The sequence below is a fragment of the Vanacampus margaritifer genome, chromosome 8 (assembly GCF_051991255.1).
Source record: "Vanacampus margaritifer isolate UIUO_Vmar chromosome 8, RoL_Vmar_1.0, whole genome shotgun sequence".
NCBI classification, from domain to species: domain Eukaryota; kingdom Metazoa; phylum Chordata; class Actinopteri; order Syngnathiformes; family Syngnathidae; genus Vanacampus; species Vanacampus margaritifer.
In genome coordinates, this window is record NC_135439.1 from 21,578,455 (window position 1) to 21,597,173 (window position 18,719).

The 18,719-nt window shown below is 38.4% G+C and overlaps 1 protein-coding gene across 5 annotated transcripts in view; it reads right to left on the bottom strand.

Moving 5' to 3' along the window:
• celf4 (CUGBP, Elav-like family member 4) overlaps positions 1-18,719 on the bottom strand; it is a 129,086-nt gene that overhangs the window by 12,881 nt on the left and 97,486 nt on the right. For 2 of the 5 annotated variants that reach the window (XM_077572719.1, XM_077572721.1), the window contains exons 3-11: positions 17,816-17,864; positions 11,119-11,244; positions 9,942-10,021; positions 9,415-9,555; positions 7,774-7,912; positions 7,170-7,322; positions 5,294-5,404; positions 3,016-3,078; positions 2,616-2,696 (exon numbers count right to left, since the gene is read on the bottom strand). In XM_077572719.1, coding sequence (XP_077428845.1) covers positions 2,616-2,696; positions 3,016-3,078; positions 5,294-5,404; positions 7,170-7,322; positions 7,774-7,912; positions 9,415-9,555; positions 9,942-10,021; positions 11,119-11,244; positions 17,816-17,864 — 943 coding nt within the window. Of the gene's footprint in view, positions 1-2,615; positions 2,697-3,015; positions 3,079-5,293; positions 5,405-7,169; positions 7,323-7,773; positions 7,913-9,414; positions 9,556-9,941; positions 10,022-11,118; positions 11,248-17,815; positions 17,865-18,719 lie in introns of all 5 variants that reach the window. The other 3 variants (XM_077572720.1, XM_077572717.1, XM_077572718.1) reach the window with 2 other exon arrangements.

Consider the following 18,719-nt stretch of genomic DNA (forward strand, 5'->3'; position numbering starts at 1 on the left):
TTTTTTACAGTCAGATAAATTGTTTATCATTGATCTTAAAAAAATACCACAGTCATTGAACAAACTTTAACATAAATACAATATTAAATAGATTAAAGTTCTTAGGAACTGCTGGTATGTTATAGCTCTCAGCCTCAAATGCCCGTTTTGCTTCCCTTAAACTGGAAATTTGAGATTAAATTGAATATATATATATATTTTTTAAATAAAGCATTTCAGTTGGATAGGTGGATGGATGGTTCATCATGAATCTTAAACCAGTCCTGACGTGGGCATACTGTAGTTCCAACAACTGGAAAATCAATTTTTAAACTATGAAACACAATCTGGCAAACTAATTTCCTGACTCTTCAGACTCATCATCAGAAAAACAATTCTGGCATACGTAGACAGAGTTATCAGAGGTGCATTTTTCATTGGCCCATTCTTTGCATATGTGACAACAAACCCCAAAATGACTGAGACAAGTTGGCCCAAACTACCATGTTGGCTAATTGCTCTATAGTTTAAAGTTAGCTAAAAACAGAGCCGTGACTGAGGCATGACAAGATGCCTGAATCGCTCCTCTAACAAGTTCACATGATCTGCTGCGAGAATTTGTCTACGTTTCAAAATATATAAAGTTTTAAAAAATTACTTTGGGTTGTGCAAAACAGATAACTGGCACTCATGTCAGCTCACAATGTGCTGTTCTCAGATAGTACACAAACCCTGATTTATACGAAGAAAACTAGTACTGTATTCCACTTTTTCGTTGCGCCCTCTGGTGGAGAAGATAATTATGTGTGGCAACTTACCCGTGTTACAACTAGCCCCGGTCTCCCCCTACATCAAATGAGAATCAATAAACAGTTGAGTTGAAATAATTGCTTTGAGCTGGAAACATCTTGACAATTCTGGTTGTTGTCAGGATAACGCTGGAGGCTATTGAAGAAACTTTTGGACACAGCTTTTTTGTTGTTGTTGTTGTTGATGATTGATCTGGTCTTATTTTGAAAACAAGCTTGTGTCTAATAACAAAATCCAAAATAGCGCACGCTCCCAAACTGCTCGGGCTACTTTATAAGGCTGGAGAATGAATAGCTGATGTTACTTCTTAATGAATATGCAAAAGTCCGCCCATCAATCTTCTCTTTGTAGCTCCGCCAGACCAAGACACCAGAGATTGACCTGCAGCGTGATCACATACAGCCAATGTTGGCCAAGCGGGACATATCATCACGAATCATATGAGTCGGGTATGTGTTGTCACCTCCCCCTAACCTCTGAAACTGACTCACCAAACCTCTGGGGTTCAATCGAACCCAGGTTAAGAACCGCTGACTTAGTTAAAGAGAATTGCTAGTACAATATTAAATAAGGACAGTAACATTTATAGACACAACATAGATAGCCTTCACAAAGAGGAATTTGTGTATGTTTCTGTCACTTGCACTGCCAAACATGCGTCTGGGAATCATGGTCAAAAAGTTCAACCTAGGTTTCAGTGGACTATAACACATTTCCCCACATGTGTAGTTAGTGAGTCCCAACCAGGACACTGTAAGAGATAAACAGGTGTGCTGCCAGAAATGATCCACTTTCACTTAATTGATCCCAAAATTATTCATGTCCTACATATATCTTTGATGTATATGCCAGCGATGTACAGTATAATGACGTGCTGTGAATTTTTCCAAATGTAAAATGCACACTAAATTTTACTCTGAAAAAGACTATATTCGGTCTCAGTCTTAACAGAGTAAATTTTACACTCGGAAGAGAGTAAAATATTATATAAAAAATTTAATGAAAAATCACTCAAGGGTTCAGGAACAATCAATATGGGAGATCTCTTGAGCTATGCCATTCCTACTGTTGGATAACATTGCTGGTGTGTCCAAAAGGAGGCCAAAAATGGTCAGAGGTCAGGGGTGGACTGGCCATCTGGCATTAAGGGCAGATGCCCGGTGGGCTGGCCTCTTTTAGGGCCCATGCAGTTTTTAAAAGATTATTATTTTCCTACATTTTACCCCAAGAGACTAGCCCACAATTTAGATGAATCAATCCGTTAATCAATTTCATATGTAGATAACAAACTTAAACATCACTAAGCATTAGTGGCAGAACTACATGACTAATTAAAAATGCCAGGGCCGTTTTTTTGTGTGCCAGCCTCAAAAGTCGTTCCTCAACCCTTGAGTGATAACCCTGTTTTTTATTTATTTTTTGAATATTTTACTCTCTTCCAAATGTAAAATTTTCTCTAGTTTAGACTGGGACCAAATATAGTCTTTTTAAAGTAAAAATTAAAGTAATACAATAAAAAAAAAAATGTTTACTACATGGTAGTGTATTGTTTTGTTGGTAAACCACAAGAGGGCAGCAAGGTCACAGTCCTGTGTCATTATGCTCCCATGTTGCATCTACCAAACACTTGTAGGATTGTATGGTCAGCGAACTCACAGCCTCGAATCATCTCTACTTTTATAAACAATCTGACCTTTGCATTTCACCCCTCACACACTCTTGGTGTATAAGTAAATACGCACATATTGTATGTACATGTTTGTGAGTCAAGCGTGTCAAACAAGTGTTAAATATTTGACTCGTAATTCAAATATTGCATATTTTACCTTCTCGTTGCTGCTGCGGGATGATGGTTGTAGGGTGGGGGAAGGCCTGGCTGATCTGGCCGTATGCAGCAGGGTAGGCTGCTGAGGCACACACACAAACGCACACACACCGATCAGATAACAGTTGTGATGAGAGCACGTTGCCGCACACACTTACACACACACACACACAAACAACATGATATACACCGGGGCACAGCAAGCAATCGATCAGATAACAGACAATAGAGTGTGCATGTTTCACACTCACACATATGCTATAAAGAGCAGAGAATAAATTGATGTCGGACAGGCGTGACACTACATGGTGAAAATTCCAAAATGAAAATGCAAAAAAAAGAAAATCTTTATCTCCTTCACTTGTTCCGTCCGTCTTATACACACACGCACATGAACACACCTGCATACTGCTGGACTCCCGTGTAAGCCTGCTGGAGAGGATCAGCTGCAGTGGGACTTTGAGCTGCTCCAGAAGAGATGAAGAAGAAGGTGGAGGCCAAAGGATGGATGGATGGATGGATGGAGTGGGTGTGTACCAGGGTATAGAAAGAGAAAGGATATAAAGCAGCAGTGAGACGGAGCAGGAATGTAGATAACGGGGAGGAGAGGAGCACACAGAGGCAGGGGCGAGTAATATGTAATAACAGCGGGAGGGAGTGGGGTTACAACATGAGGAATCGGAGGAAAGAGACAAAAGAGGCCAGAGGTTAGTTCTCAGTGTGAGGTGCTGATCTCTCCCAATGTGCACAAGCTTAATTGTTTCCTTAAATGAAGGGAAAGTTGCCAGATGTTAAGAAAGAAAATGTCCTGAAGCTATCATTCAGTCATCGTTGTAAAGCTCTGGAAAATATTAGGGGAACAGAATAACACTCGACCTTAGTTATGTTTTCTATGGAGTTTATAGAATAAACAAAAGTAATCCATTTAGTGAAACATTAATTTTCTTTACCACTTATCCTCACTTGGGTTGTGGGTGAGAAGCAGGTTACAACCTGGCCTGGTTGCTAGCCAATCACACTTTCTCAAAAGTATGGGTCATATCAATATAGTTTGATCAGTAATGGTAAAAAAAGCACTTGCAATTTTTTGTGTGGCCGCCCTGGTTTTATATGGTTATACGTAGTGCTGTGACTATCGAACATTTTAAGAATCGATCTATCAATTATTCACTCGATTAATCTGATTCATTTTGCATTAAAGTATATTAGAAAATCGTTTTTTTTTTTCTTTGTTTTTTACTGTATATTAACCAGCGATTGATGTTTATTTCGTACTTTGTATTCGTATAGTAATTGAAAATGGGGATTGATGTTGTACTAGGTGTTATCGGTTCAGTCATTGTTTTCCAAAGTAAAAACAGATGTTTGCAAATGTCTTATTTTGATTAAACACAGAAGATTCAAGGACTACAGAAATCAGTGAACAATTACTGTTGATATGCTGAAATCAGAGGATTTGGACATTTTTAAATGAAATAATGGCTCCAAACGATTACTCCATTTTTAAAATATTTGTCGATTACTTTAATAATCGATTAATTTTGACATCTCTATACGGAAGAAAGGAACTACCAATGTGGAGTAAACATTTTTGACTGGTTATTATGTTTACGAGTATGTTTGAACGTACTCACAAATATGTTTACCGGTAATTTAAACAACATACTCGCAAGTACGTTTGAACGTGCAAATTCATTGGAACATATTCACAAATACGTTCAAAAGTACTTATCAGCTAAATGCTACAAATATAGGATATTATTTTGCCATAATGCAACGGGGTATTACTTGAGCACCCGCAAGTCAATACCCCATTGCATTATGGGTAAAAAATTTACCCTAAATCTTCATAGTTGGAGTTTTCGTATATTATGTGATGTTAATTTTTATTCTATAGACACGGATATGAAGAGGCAACGACTTAAGAACGTCCATAAAATCCAAAATATTGGGACAATCGTTCGAATATTTTCACAGTATCAAATTGGTACGAGTAGCGTGCACATACATTTTGGTGATAATCGATCACGGTTTTTGGAAATTAATCCACGTTGAGCTTTTTTACATAATTTTTTTGACTCTTGGAGGCTATTTTTTTTTGGGGGGGGGAGGGGTCATGGTTAGGCGTGTCTCTATCTAAAAGATGGCAACAGTTGAAGATGGTGGCACTACGCAATGCATGTTATTATTTTGATACCTAATCGACTTCAACTTTTTTTTGTTTCAGGAGTCGAATGCCATTGATATTTGCACTATTATTATTTATACACACAGCCTAATCGAATGATGGACAATGAATTTCCAGTGGTGTATTGCTAGTCCTATTTATTGATGATCACAGTAAAGGCAATCAGGGAGCAAAAAGCCAAATGTTGAAAAAAAAAATCTGTAGGTGCCGAACTGGGAGTATGCGGTGGTTTACTATGGTATGTGTTTTGTAATATTAAGGTATTACATCCTAATGATCTGCTCCCATGCATGCATCCATCCATCCATCCATCCATTTTCTTAACCGCTTATTCTTCACATTATCAGTAAATATAAGAACTGTACAAGAAAGCATAGTAAAAACTAAAAAAAAAAAAACACAGCAAAGAAAAGGCATGCACCACCGATATAACACTGATATTAACACTAAAGGATGAAGGTGTGGAGAAGATAAGCAGTTGATGAGACTACCTTCAGATAGCGAAGAGAGAAAGCAGCCACCCTGAACTCCAAAGCAACTCCTTGGAGCTACACCCAAGCCATTTTTCTCGGAGTCCTCCCTAAAAACCACTTCTTGCAACACTGGGAAGACAAAAACAAAAAAGGAACCCCATTTAATACGGTAGTTTCCTTCCTTCTCTTCTTAAACAGAAAATAACCAAGTTAAATAGTTCAACATAACAATGTTTATGATTCAGAGAGAGAATACATTTTCATTATATTAATTGGATTTGTTTGGATTCACATAGCTTCTGCTTAAGAATTGGGTAGGAATTTGTGTTAATTTACTCTATTTAGTAAGTATTTTTTTGTCATTATTTATGAATGTAATGAAAATAATGTGCCTTAAACCCAACTCACTAACTGCATTGAAATTATGGCAAAATATCAGCCGCTGTGTGTACACTGCAATAAATGGACTTCCCCCGGAGTAAATTTGCATCGTAGCTCATCATAATGGTGTATCTAATGTATAAAGACCAACCTTCCTATACCTCAGAGAGTGGAAGAAAACAAATAACCTCTATTCAGTGAAACAAATAACTTTTTCAAGTATTTGATGAAGATTTTTTTTTAATTAATCAGTGTTACAGGATAAAATAATAGGCCTGATCCGGCTTCCACGACCACTTAGAAATTATCGTCTGCTGCATGCAAATTGTACTTTTGTTACGAATAATGTTATTAATGAAGTAAACATACATTGTAGGTAGTGGTGCAATGGATTAACATTGATCCGTGGTCGATTCCGTGGTCAAGCCCCACGGTTCGGATCGCGGAAGCTGAAACATACTCAACGTAACATGCCGCCTAAGGCTAACTTAAAAAATAAAGTTGATCAAATACAGTTGACGGCAATGCAAATAGCCTTAGTAGACTTTTACTTTGAAGTTTGCCCACGTCGTGGCATGATGGCTAGTTTGACTTCCCTTTTAGACGTTTCTGTATCATAGTTGATTGACATTGTAGTTGCGACCAACATCAACACAATGCATCAACTCATATTCAATCACTAATTTAGGACGCTAAGAAACCGCTAATTAATTATGCAGTCATTGTATGATACGTCAGAAGTCTCTGACGTAAGTGGCTGTCAGCTAGCTGTTAGCATTACGAACAAGTGCCTGGCTGGCAGTTGTAAATGAGTTGACAAGGTGACACCTGGCTTACTTGAATTCTTTTTCAATATTCTGGACCAAGGCTACTTTGTAATTCACTTTCCACTTTGAGGTCTTTTCATTATTTAAAAAAAAAATGAAAAGAAAGAAAAATTAAAAAAAGATTAACAGAACGTCTTCATTTATTTTATAAAACACTTTTTGCCCACACAAAAAAAGAAAAAACATTCAACTTAAAATGCCAAACGTAGCCGTTGAGATTTTAGGAACACAACTGTAATCCATTAATACTTTGTTATTTTACGCATTGACCATGTATAAAATAAGAATGTTTCTGGCTCATATTGCACTTAAAGTTGTGTTCCTAAATCTTTAACAGCTATATTAGAGAGGTAAAAGGGTAATACAAAATAAATGAAGACAAAGTACAATTTTTTTTTGTTAATGCAAAAAACAATCCGTGACTCAAATCTGTGATCCGACCCGAACCGTGACTTTTGTGATCCGTTGTACCACTAATTGTAGGTCAGCATACGGCATATAATTGGATGTTAAATCTATCTTCTTGTATGAAAGCATTGCACTCTGTTCAGTACAAAGATTTAACACTTTTTCAGTGAAGCCTTTACACATCACATCCAATATTATAGATGTAGTGTGTGGTTGAATGCAACAATGCTGAGATTTTTGTACATTATAAAGTGTTTTTTTTTTGTTTATGGCTTTACCAGGGTAATGATGTATCCCATTGGTGAAGACGGCCTCTGCAGGTGGCTGTCCATTTGCTTGAGGGGGCGGCATGCCAGTAAAACCATTGACACTAATGGGGGAAGGGATGCTGGTCACTGTGGGGGCGCTGATGCCTGGAGGAGTGCTACCGCCTGCAACCAGGAAGGAGTAAAATCAGAGAGGGTAACAGTGAGTAATTGTCTATATTTCCCCCATGAGACATTATGGAAAGTTTTACTTTGACTAGCCAGCAAGTAACTCTTGCAAATGTCAGAGGGGGCGGTCCAGTGGTCCAGTAAAGACATTAAATGTCAAGGCTGATTTCCTAGCTCCCTATAATCCTTTGTGTGATACAAGTGGATGCAGATAAAAGTAAACAGTTTATGATAACAGTCACTAACACTGTATAATTTCAGATTTTTTTAATAAGCATTATAATAATCTCACAAAATGTGCCTAAATCCAGTATTAAACCAGGAAGTAATGTTGAAACTCGCTGTTTATTATTCATCACACTGCATTGCAGCTGTTCCCATTTTTAAAGCATATCACATTTTTAGCTGCTTTAGATGAAATGATAGATATAGCTTTTACTGCCGTTACCTGACGTGGGCGTTAGCGGTGCTCCAGGGAGGCCATTGATGGTGGCCATGTGCTGCATCTGGGCAGCAGCAAAGGCGGCCATCGGACTGAGGTAGCCCCCCTGGCCTACAGATGCCATCAATGCGGCCTGCTGCTGCACCTACAGGGAGGAGGAGGTTACATTTAAAATGACTATAAAACCAACTAAAAGCAAATGTTAGTAAGTTAAAGGGTAGTATGACAATTTTTCAGCGACCCACAGTGAAAAGTGTAATTTTTCGCTTCGATATAAACGTCGGTTCACACTTGCCATAATGAGAATCATTCATAATGTTTAACAATGGGATAAATCTAGTGGATTAGGCCAGCTCAGTGGTATAGTATAGTATAGTTTGGCATAGTATAGTATAGTGCAGGGTTTTGCAACCTGCAGTTCTGGAGCCTCTTTAGTCCCTCTCCCGTGGCTCCCTGTGGATCTCTAAAAAAAATTGTAGAAATTAATATTTTTAAAATATATATATATATATATACATATATATATATTTTAGATAAAATCTTCTTTAATGAATTAATGATCTAGATTAAAAAAGAATAATTAAATATTCAAAAAATGTCAGAAAAAGAGAGACGAAAGGTAGATTAAAAAGTTTTAAAAGATTACCTAAAAATGTCCAAAAAGTGACCATAAAATGTCCAAAAAGTTTTAGGAAAGGCAGAAAATAACCATAGAATGTCCATGAAATTGCAAAAAATGTCACAGAATTGAATAAAAAAGGCAGTTAAGAAAATGTTTAAAAAGTAACAATATACTTTTCAAAAATGTAAAAAATGTCAGAATGTGCTGTAAAAAAATGTCAAAACAAAACAAACCATAACATGTCCAAAAAAGGAAGAAGAAAGGCAAAAAAATACCATCAAATGTCCCTAAAATTGCCCAAAATGTCAAAAATTTGACAGAGAGGAAGGTGATCTAAAAATGCATGAAAAATTAAAGCATTTGGGCCCTCAGTATATTAGCCTAAACTAACCCCGTTTACTTCATCACAATGTTCAAATGTTTTGCGGCTCCAGACAGATTTTTGTGTGTGTTATAAATTTGGCCTAAAATGTTTTTTTTTGACAGGGAAGGTTGTTGACCCCTTGTATAGTACTGTATATGTTCATATGGCAATGTCTTCACCTTAGTGCATATTAAAATATTTATCTTATCAATACAGACATTTTACATAATATCTTGGAGAATGTACACAACTGTGGTTGGAGTTTGATCATTTTTCTTGCAAAAAGTTTGAAGCTTTTGTCCAGTATTCAGTCTCTGTGGATTAAGTTTCTGATGGCATGCCAATGATCCAGGCACCACAATTCCTTGTTCTCCTGCTTTACAGTATAGTTGGGTTTAAAATCTGAACACAGTAGTGGTATATGGTAAATGTACAACCTACTGGAGGAGGTGTCAAACTATTTTTCGAGAGAAGCAGTAACCATTTTCAGTTGAAAGTGTGTTTAAAAAAGCATTGGTTTGGAAAAAAAAACATCCACTATGGGACATGTTCTTACATCTTTTCCCCATTCAGCTCTAAAACAGCATATTGTCAGTTCAAAATGGTGCTATGTAAATGGCTCCTAAATGTGTTGCAAAAATGTGCTTTGTGAGGGTCTTGCCTGAGCGTAGGCTCCGTAGGCTCCAAACTGCAGGGCCATAGGGTTGAAAATGCCCATCTGACCAGCCATCTGCTGCATGCGGCGAATGGTGCGCTCCTTATCCGTGTCTGCGAACTTTACCACCAGACTGGATGAAGCACCCTGTGCATTCACAAACACACACAAATACCAGACAGTAGGTTAGTATGTACAGATGGACGAATGACATCACCTTGTGTCCCCCGTTGTACACAAAGCACATATTTTACTCCTCCCATGAACAGCAATACAAAGCCATGAAAAGTAGAGAGAGTAGTAAGTCTCTCTCTAAGCATGAATTTTGCTCTGCCAAGCCAAGTAGCTTCAAAGCTCGACTTTGCCCCTGTTGTAGTTGGCATGGGTCAAAGGCAGGGGACACTTTTCCACAGAGGGATTAATAAAGTATAACTTTATAACTTTTAGGAGGTAATTAAGCTCGTTGCGATTCACCTCTGCAGTGACTCTTGCCACTCACATAAATCTACAAGCTCTCACGCATAGCTACTCACAGGCATCGTCTGGCTGCCGTGTAGTGAACTGATGGCCGCCTGAGCTTCGGCGTGAGACGAGTATTTTACAAATGCGCAGCCTAAAGAGAGAGAAAGAACAGTGAGCAACAGAACTGAGGACAAACATACGGAAAAGGATTAGGGCCAGTGAAGAGAAAAAAAAAAGGTTGGCAGAATTCTGACTTCATTCTTAGAATTCTGACCTTAAAGAATTCTGACTTTAATCTCAGAATTCTGACTTTTAAGTGAGAATTCTCACTTTAATCTCAGAATTCTTTTCTGGCTAAAGTCAGAATTCTGTGATTAAGGTGAGAATTAGAATAAAGTCAGAATTCTCACTTTAAAGTCAGAATTCTGAGATTTAAGTGAGAATTCTGACTTTAAAATAAGAATTCCGACTTTAAAGTGAAAATTCTGAGACTAAAGTGAGAATCCTGCCAAACAGTTTTTTCTCTCTTCACTGGCCCTAATCCTCTTCCGTACAAACATGATGCAATGTTTCTACGGAAGACCACCAATCACGAGGCTCGACGTTGAATTGCACAAAAACAGGAAGGCTAAACAAGGCACTTTGACATCATTAACAACTTTGAGATCCTCTGATGGGGCTTAAAATACCACAGCAACGGGACGTGGCTTCGTATTGACAAGGCCTGTTGATGAATTTGAATGATCAAGTTGCCAGTCATTATTGAGCTCAAGCCCATTTAGCTGCGCACGCTGGCTGATGGACTCTTGTTAATGGAGCTTCATGGAGGCATCAGAATGATCAAGCCCACTGTAATCATCAGGCTTAGTTATCGACAGGCCGCAGAGTTGGCTGCTAAGCCCCGTGATAACTTCAAGCACTGTGACAACACAGTGAAAGGGCATTTCACTGGCATGATACCAGGCTTGATGGTTTATAAGCAGCTTGACTTACTTTGTCTTTTTCTCCATGTAGGTTGACAAATAAGGTTAATTGATTAATACCAAGTGGACAAAGCAATCTAATGACGGCTACATTTGAAATTTACGGAATCTACGGTATTCATCCACTCATTGACCAATAACTTTGCTTGGACGTGGTTAAGGAGAACTTTGCAAAGTCATCAACTCTGGAAGGCCGAATCATTTCTGTGCAGTAGCCTTTGACAAAACTCTGCTGACCCAAAGTCATAAATAGCAGGAAGCTCACCTTTGCTGTTGCCATCAGGACCTCTCAGGATGGTGCACTCCTCGATGCCGCCGAAGGACTCGAAAAGGCGCCGCACGTCATCTTCAGACTGTTGTTTATTGAGCATGCCCACAAAGAGCTTTCTGTCTTCTAAAAGGTAGGAGTAGTAGTTTACAACACAGATCCTCTTAAAACTTTCTTTATCTTCTATACACCCCCACTAGTCCAAAAACAGCATTCTGATTAATATTGCCCTTGTGGAATATGAATTAAGTAGCATAAGCCACCCATATTTAGCCCCCTCAGGGGGCAGCCATTTTGCCACTTCCTGACGACTGAAAATAACATCACAGTAGTTCAGGAAATGACCAATCACAGCTGAGCTCAGAAAACAGGTGATCCCTGAGTGTTCATTTTCAGTCGACAGCAAGTGGCAAAATGGCCGCCCCTTGAGGAAGGAAAAAATCTGGTGTTTTTTGCTGCTTAGTTCATGTTCCACAAATGCAATATTAATCAGAATGCCTTGTTTACACTAATGGGGGCGCACAGAACATATTAATGTAAAGAACATTTTTGAGTTTGCTTCCTCTTAAATGGCCATAAAATATCACAACAAAATCGTCTCATTCGAACCCATCGGTTGAGATACCAGTCACATAGTGCAGTGTGGTTCACGATAGGATTCAAACATGATACCAATCAATGATTGGTTGTCCAAAAATCTTCAAGTTCGAGTGGGACATGGCGGGAAATTTACACTGGTCAACACATACAGTATTTTTAAAATAAATATCATTTTTTTAGAGGGTGGGGGCAATATTCCGAGAAAAAAACTTGCAAATTTGCGAATTTATGACGTGGCAAATTTGCGACTTTATAAAGTGGCAGATTTGCGAGAAAAAAACTCAGAAACTTACGAGAAATACACGTAGCGTAGCTATAGTCTAATCATGTGAGGATTTGTTGATGGTTAATTGGACACTATTTCTAAAATGAAAAGGCAGGTTGGAGACAGATTAATTTTTTTATTAAAATTTTACTCGTCATTTACCGCAGCTAGAGCGACAACACTTCCTGATCCTCTATCAGCTGACTAACACTAACTAATCAGATGCTAGCATACTTTAGGTAAAGGCTGGTGAATGACGGAGAGCAGCAGATTCGACACATCAACTTAGATACTTGTACAGCAACAACAAAAATACCAAAATTTATGAACGTATAAATAATAATTCTGGAAACATAAATGTACAAGTAAATATACATTTTAACTAATTAACTTAAATGCTTGATCGTACGGGTGTGGACCTTTCGCGAAGCGTCTTTGTCGCTGGCCAGTGGTCGTACACAACGGTTCAAAGGGCGAATGCTTAAAATGATATGGTTAATCTATGCTAAAGCAATTAGGCTCCTTATTTGGAAACCCGACCGAAAAGTATTGGTACAAACAGTCAAATATTATGCTACGTGTAAGTTTTCGAGTTTTTTTTTCTCGCAACTCTGCCATTATATAAAGTGGCAAATTTGCGAGTTTATAAAGTGGCAAATTTGGGAGTTTTTTTCTCTAAATATTGCCCCCGCCCTCAAAAAAAAAAAAAAAAAATATATATATACATGGCCCTAATACACCTTCGTAGTATTTACTTTAAAAAGGATTTGCGCTGATTCCGAATCTGCCCTCATTTTTTCTCTAGCATGTCAAGTTTTAATAATAATAATAATAATAATAATAATAATGAAAAAAATCAAATGGGTAGTATGTAATACAGGGAGCAAGTATTCAATCTGGTCAGGTTTTACATACAATGGAGCACTGTAGCTGAAAACAGCTGCCTGCTGCGTGTGGGGATTGTGATGGCACCAAATCAATGATGAGGTTGAACCAAATAGATGCTATGGTGGCATTCTTTAACACACAAAACAAACAGCACCATGTGTGTCAATGCACCACGTGTAGGCATTAGGATGACCAGATGTGTTTGTCCTCAGGTCTGGATGCAATTAACATTTAATTGAAATTCAAGTTACATTCCAAATTAGCCTTTCCAGGGGAATAATTTATATTGAGCAACACATTATGGTTGTCAAATGTGCATAGACAGGATGCCAGCACCGTTAAAATAAATGAGAGGTCAAGTTTCGCTGAGAAACAAAGACATTGAAAAATGCTGTATGCAAAACCTTTGTAAAGTCGAACACAGCGATGAGCAAGTAAAACGCTGGAGGGGACAATTTTTTTTTTATCAGTAGGTCTACTATTGGGGGGGCCACTTACGACCATGTACTTCCAACCAAAATGTTATTTTAAATTTGGACAAAATATGTGTATACGTGCATAATGCGTGCTCTTAATTAATATATTTCATTTTTCATAATACATTTCTCATGCATGAATAAAAGATCCAATATCCTAACCCAACAGCAATGAGTTTAAAGCAAACAACAAAATAACCGCATACTGTTTTTTGTTTGTTTGTTTTCCTGGGCAAAAGGCTCTTTTGCTGAAAAATTGCCATTTAAGGCGGCACAAAACTGCTGAAAAAGACAAAAAAAAAGTAGGTGTGCAAGAACTCATTTTGTACATTTTTTTAATTTGATTTTACTTTTTATTACTCACCCAAAATCATATTATTGAGGTAATTTTTGTCCTGCACATCATTCCAAATCCACCAAAAAATTATTAGGCCTACTCATGTTGTACAAAGTAGTAAAGGGCAGGGCACAACCCATTGTACACGCTACTAAAAACATGGCTGCCATCTAGTGGTGAATGGTGATATTACAATTTAAATTACAATTTCACAGTTGTCTTTCTTTTTTTTCAACATTTTTTTCATATTTTGTCTTGGTATTTTCTAGATTTTCCCCCCTGCTGTTTTTCATGGAAAACGTGTACTGAAAAATATTTGCTGGTAGAAACTAAATTATGAGATTGATAACCGCTTGCAGAATGTCTCGTCCAGGTGAGGCATTGATCAGACCAGCTTCTCTCTTTCTGTTGTTTAATTGGGGGGTGGGGGTGTATGTATGTGGTTTCTGTAAAGCAAATACAATGCAACACAAATTAAACAGGAGCGATTGTATGGCTATATACTTAGAAATACTGATACGTTACATTGAGGCACCTAGCCGCTAACGCACGCACACATTGAGAAATGAGAATTTGTAGCAAAGCTTGAACGTGTAGCGACCAACTTCATCAGTCTATCGATTAGCGTGGGTCCTAACAACAAGCATAGGTGGGCCAAGAACTTGCCTAACTATAATTGAAATGGTGCCAATAAATTGACCAACAGAGGGCGCTGCAACCTCACAAACACAGTTCAACCTGGCCTTTTTAACGTGTACTTAATGTCTGTGTTTTTTTCTGAATTTTGAGGGTTTGTTAAAAAAAAGTGTGCGGCCTAGTCTAACATCTTCATGGTAAAAGGGAAGTACCTTTTTGTGAAAGGTTCTTGTTTATTAGGGATGAGCAAATACCAATACCATTTATTGTTATTGGTGGCGATACAGCCTTATTTTAAAGTAGCAATACTCACGACAGTACTAGTTTCGGCCGCTCTGTTGTGGCAGTTTTATGATCAGGAACTAGTAATAAAAAATTATAAAGAGTTAAAGATTGTTATTATTATTTTTATTTTTATTTTTTATTTTTATACAATTTTAAGCAAAAGATCTGTATTGGGATATGTGGGTCTTTCTTTAAAATGATCTGTCATTGTTTTTTGTTTTTTTTGTGTGTGGTGGTGGGGGGGTTAAGTATAATAAGTACTTGTGGTATATGTACATTGTATCAGTGATTACTAATGAGTTGAGTACTCAGTTGATAACGCTAATTCTTCTTCTGTAATTGTGGTAAAATCACCATTTGACAGCATTTAGCAAAAAGTGTCAGTTGGCTAAAGGCAGCTCATATTTAAAGCTTCTATTGATTTGTTGTTGGACAAATAAAATGCGAAGCTTGTGTGTTTTTGTCTTTGGCGGGATGTACACAAGCAACGTGAACGAGTCAACGAATGCGTGTTTGAGGGAAGTCATGAGGCAGACGTGTGTTAGTACACAACAACAGCAGATGGGTTGTGTGTCGGCCAGTCTGTTCCAATGTTACATTCTCCAATCCGAGCTTTGTGGAAATTGATGTATACGTTGGGAAATTAATGAGCCTTGGTGCAATTGCCTCGGAGTGCGCCCCGCAAATTAACGTGCGTGTAGGTGTGCGCGTGTTTGTGTGTGCGTGCCAACGTGCTCACGGTCCGTTCCCCACAGCCTGTGCCTGACAGGGTGTCCTTGCCGAGTCAACAAGACTAATCTGAGCTCTGGCCTTGCACCGGGGGGAGGACGGGGGGTGTTTACAAGAGTGGGGTGTGCAAGATGCACGTCCTATGCGCATGTATCCTGAAATTCACCCCCCAACACGCACTCACACAGACACACACATCCATTGATGGCCAAAGCCGTCGGTTCCCGAGGGAAGGCACCAATAAACATTACATCTTTCTTTGGGAAAGGGCTGTTAACACACGCTCACACACATTTACGCACACATTTTCGGCCGGAGAGCAAATCAATATACACCAGGAAGACTTAAGAGTCTCCATGCAAAGCTCTCGCTCTCTCTTTTTGGAGCACACCCACTCAGTAGGGCATGACAAAAACTCTCATTTATTTCCTTCTTTGTTACACCCGACAGGAGCATTACCAATATCACCAAACAGCCATAAAAGAGTTTAATCTACATAACACAAGCTACAACTTGACATCTTCAATTGCCTTCTTTCCATTCCTTACTTTATACCTCCATACATCCATATTTTAGATGGGAAATTGTGCCTTTTATCAATATGAACACCTTTATTAGACACCTTTTTGCTTGTTGCTATTTAATGAATCTTGATTGAGAATGTGCAAGACTCTCTGAGAAGAAAACACCGGGATACTAAACAAGACAGATAAATAAGGGAAGTCGATTTAGAGGATTCAGAGGGGCTGAAGATGAGCAGTTGGGGAAGATTCAAAACAAAGGTGTAGAATAGGGTGAGCAGACGTCCCGTTTTTTTGCTGAGACAGTCCCGTTTTAGTACAGTCAGCAAACCAATCATTTGGGCCATGTGTATGTCAATCACACAGTTGTCATAGTGATTCATAAGATAAACCAATTAACTCTTTTACTGCCAAACGTTATCCAAAACAACAACCCCTAGAGTGTCATCCAATTTCAAACATTTTCACTCATCTTTCAAAGCAAACTGAATATTGTGTGCTATGACTACATAAACATGGTATGAATACCATAAGAAAGATTGGATTCCATTCTCTCATTAGAAGAAAAAAAGTATGATTCTACCTTATTCCGTTCTCATTCTCGGATTCCCGTACACACTTCCTGGTTTGAAAAGTCAGACTTCCGACCATCCTCGAATGCAGCATTAGACCCAACACAAGTGGAGCTTTTCTGGCGTCATATTTCCAATGTTACGATGCGTTCTGCATCCTATGCGAAGTAAACGACACAGCCACCTTCCAAAAGCTATCAGGACCAGGCAAAAAAAGGTTGTATATTCGGTGAGTGAAACGACTTGATTAGCACTGTTGAACTGTTAACCAAGCTAGCGTTTAGCAATAGCTAAAGTAATAAGTAAAGTAACACCAGTCATCAGATTGACTAGCCATTAAATGTATGAACAGTTCCTAGTGAGTATTTATTGTATATTTGATTTTCAGTAAAATTGTAGTGTCCTGTTTATTAATTTAAAAAAATCTGGTCACCAAGCAGTATCTTTCTTTTTCATTGTGCTGTTGTCTGTTTTCTTGTCTTTTATTGTTTGCCCTTATTGCTCCATTATTTTGGTCAGCAAGTTTTTTTTCAAAGGAGGAAAAGTTTGAGCTTCTCTGCCAAGCCATTATATCCTAGCCACAGGATCGGGGTCCTGATAGCAGACATCTGGTGGCGTGTTTAATTTCATAATTAGTTAGTAATTTTACTTTCGATATCCACAATTATCGCTATTGATTTGTATCAGTTGAAATTCAGTTAAACTGAGCTTTACTAAACCCGCGATTCATTTAAACTAGTTTTTACTTCTTCTTTTCTTTTTCTTTTTTCAAAATAAAAAGCTAATGCAAACGCTAAAATATGCTCTAATTGTCCATGTTTGTCTCCTTGTTTTGTTCGATATGAAATAATTTATCTACAACAACTACACGTTTTCCAAAGCTGTCTGCTCTTGTTTGATATCAAGTGCAGGTCGCTGCATTTCCAAATGTAGAAAATGTCACCAAATACCAAATCAAAAGTTCATTGGCTTAATGCAAAGAAACAATATTTTGAAAATGGGATTTGCAAACAGCACCATTAAAGGACAAAAATAAATGACCTGTGCCCCCTCCTCCAAGCACAACAAGGCGTGTGCGTGTATGTCTACATGTACATACTTGACTGCATATGTGTTTGTGAATGCATCCTTGCATGTGATGAAACTCAGAGCGAGGAGCTGAAGGCCACGCTGGCCAACATTGGTGAGGACAAGCTCTGTTTACATAATGCGTTGTGAATTCTAGAGGGTCTGGCCAGGCTGCACTGTCAGCCTGCGTTGAGGTACAGGCCATTGTGTAATGGGACAAATAATGGTGAGGCTGATATGCACAGGCAGCATGTTTGCGGGGTCACAATAAAAGCAGAAAGTCAAAAAGAAAGGAAGGGAAGCAAAATGCGCCGTACCTCCTCGACTCTCGCTGTCTGCTGGCTTCACCTGGATCGGTCTGTTCATCTGTGTGAAAAAAGCGGGACAGACAGGAAATACAGTTAGTAGTATGAACCGGTGTACTGGCACACACTTTTCCCCATCCCGCATGAAAATAACTTCCATCCGTCCGATCCATCCATCCATTTTCTTAACCGCTTGTCCTTTAATTCATTTTTTTTTATTTTTTAAAGAATCACTCAGCCAAATTGCAGGTAAAGTGTATTAAAAATCTCCAAAGCTGTAGCACTTATAGCCATTGGGGGAATAGTTGGTTGGAAATATGGTGTGCGAATATTATTTGATCTGAGATGAAAGGCAGGGGAGGGTTGGAAAGAGAAATGAGGAGAGGGATGAAGGACGGCGAGAAGGATAGTAGAGAGGTAACTCTTGGTCAGCAGATTTGCACCAACTTCTGCCAATATGGACTTTGTACACTCACCGGCCACAATATTAGATATACAGCACCTGCACAATCTAATGAGATACAACACATCCAAAATTCCACTATTTGAATAACACTCCATTTTGATTCCATGAATCGCCTCTTCCATAGAGGTTATCGCTAAGTTTTTATCACTGTCAGTTTGTCTTCTGCAGAATTGCACAAAACCATCCAAACCAATTTCTTTGCAGAGAAGTAGGCCATGAAATAACCTCTTAGATTGTGATGTAGATCCTGGTATAGCCACGGAATTTTTTATGACATTATTTCAAAGTTCTTTATGAATAATGCATCAGTCTTAACGACAAAATTGAGGCAAATGCAGGTAGAGATCACTCAAGTTGTACATTTTTTCAACTTTATACCATTTTGCCCTCTCATGTATAGATGCTGCTGCAACAGCAACAACAAAATCCCTACGCAGGTAATGTTTAGAG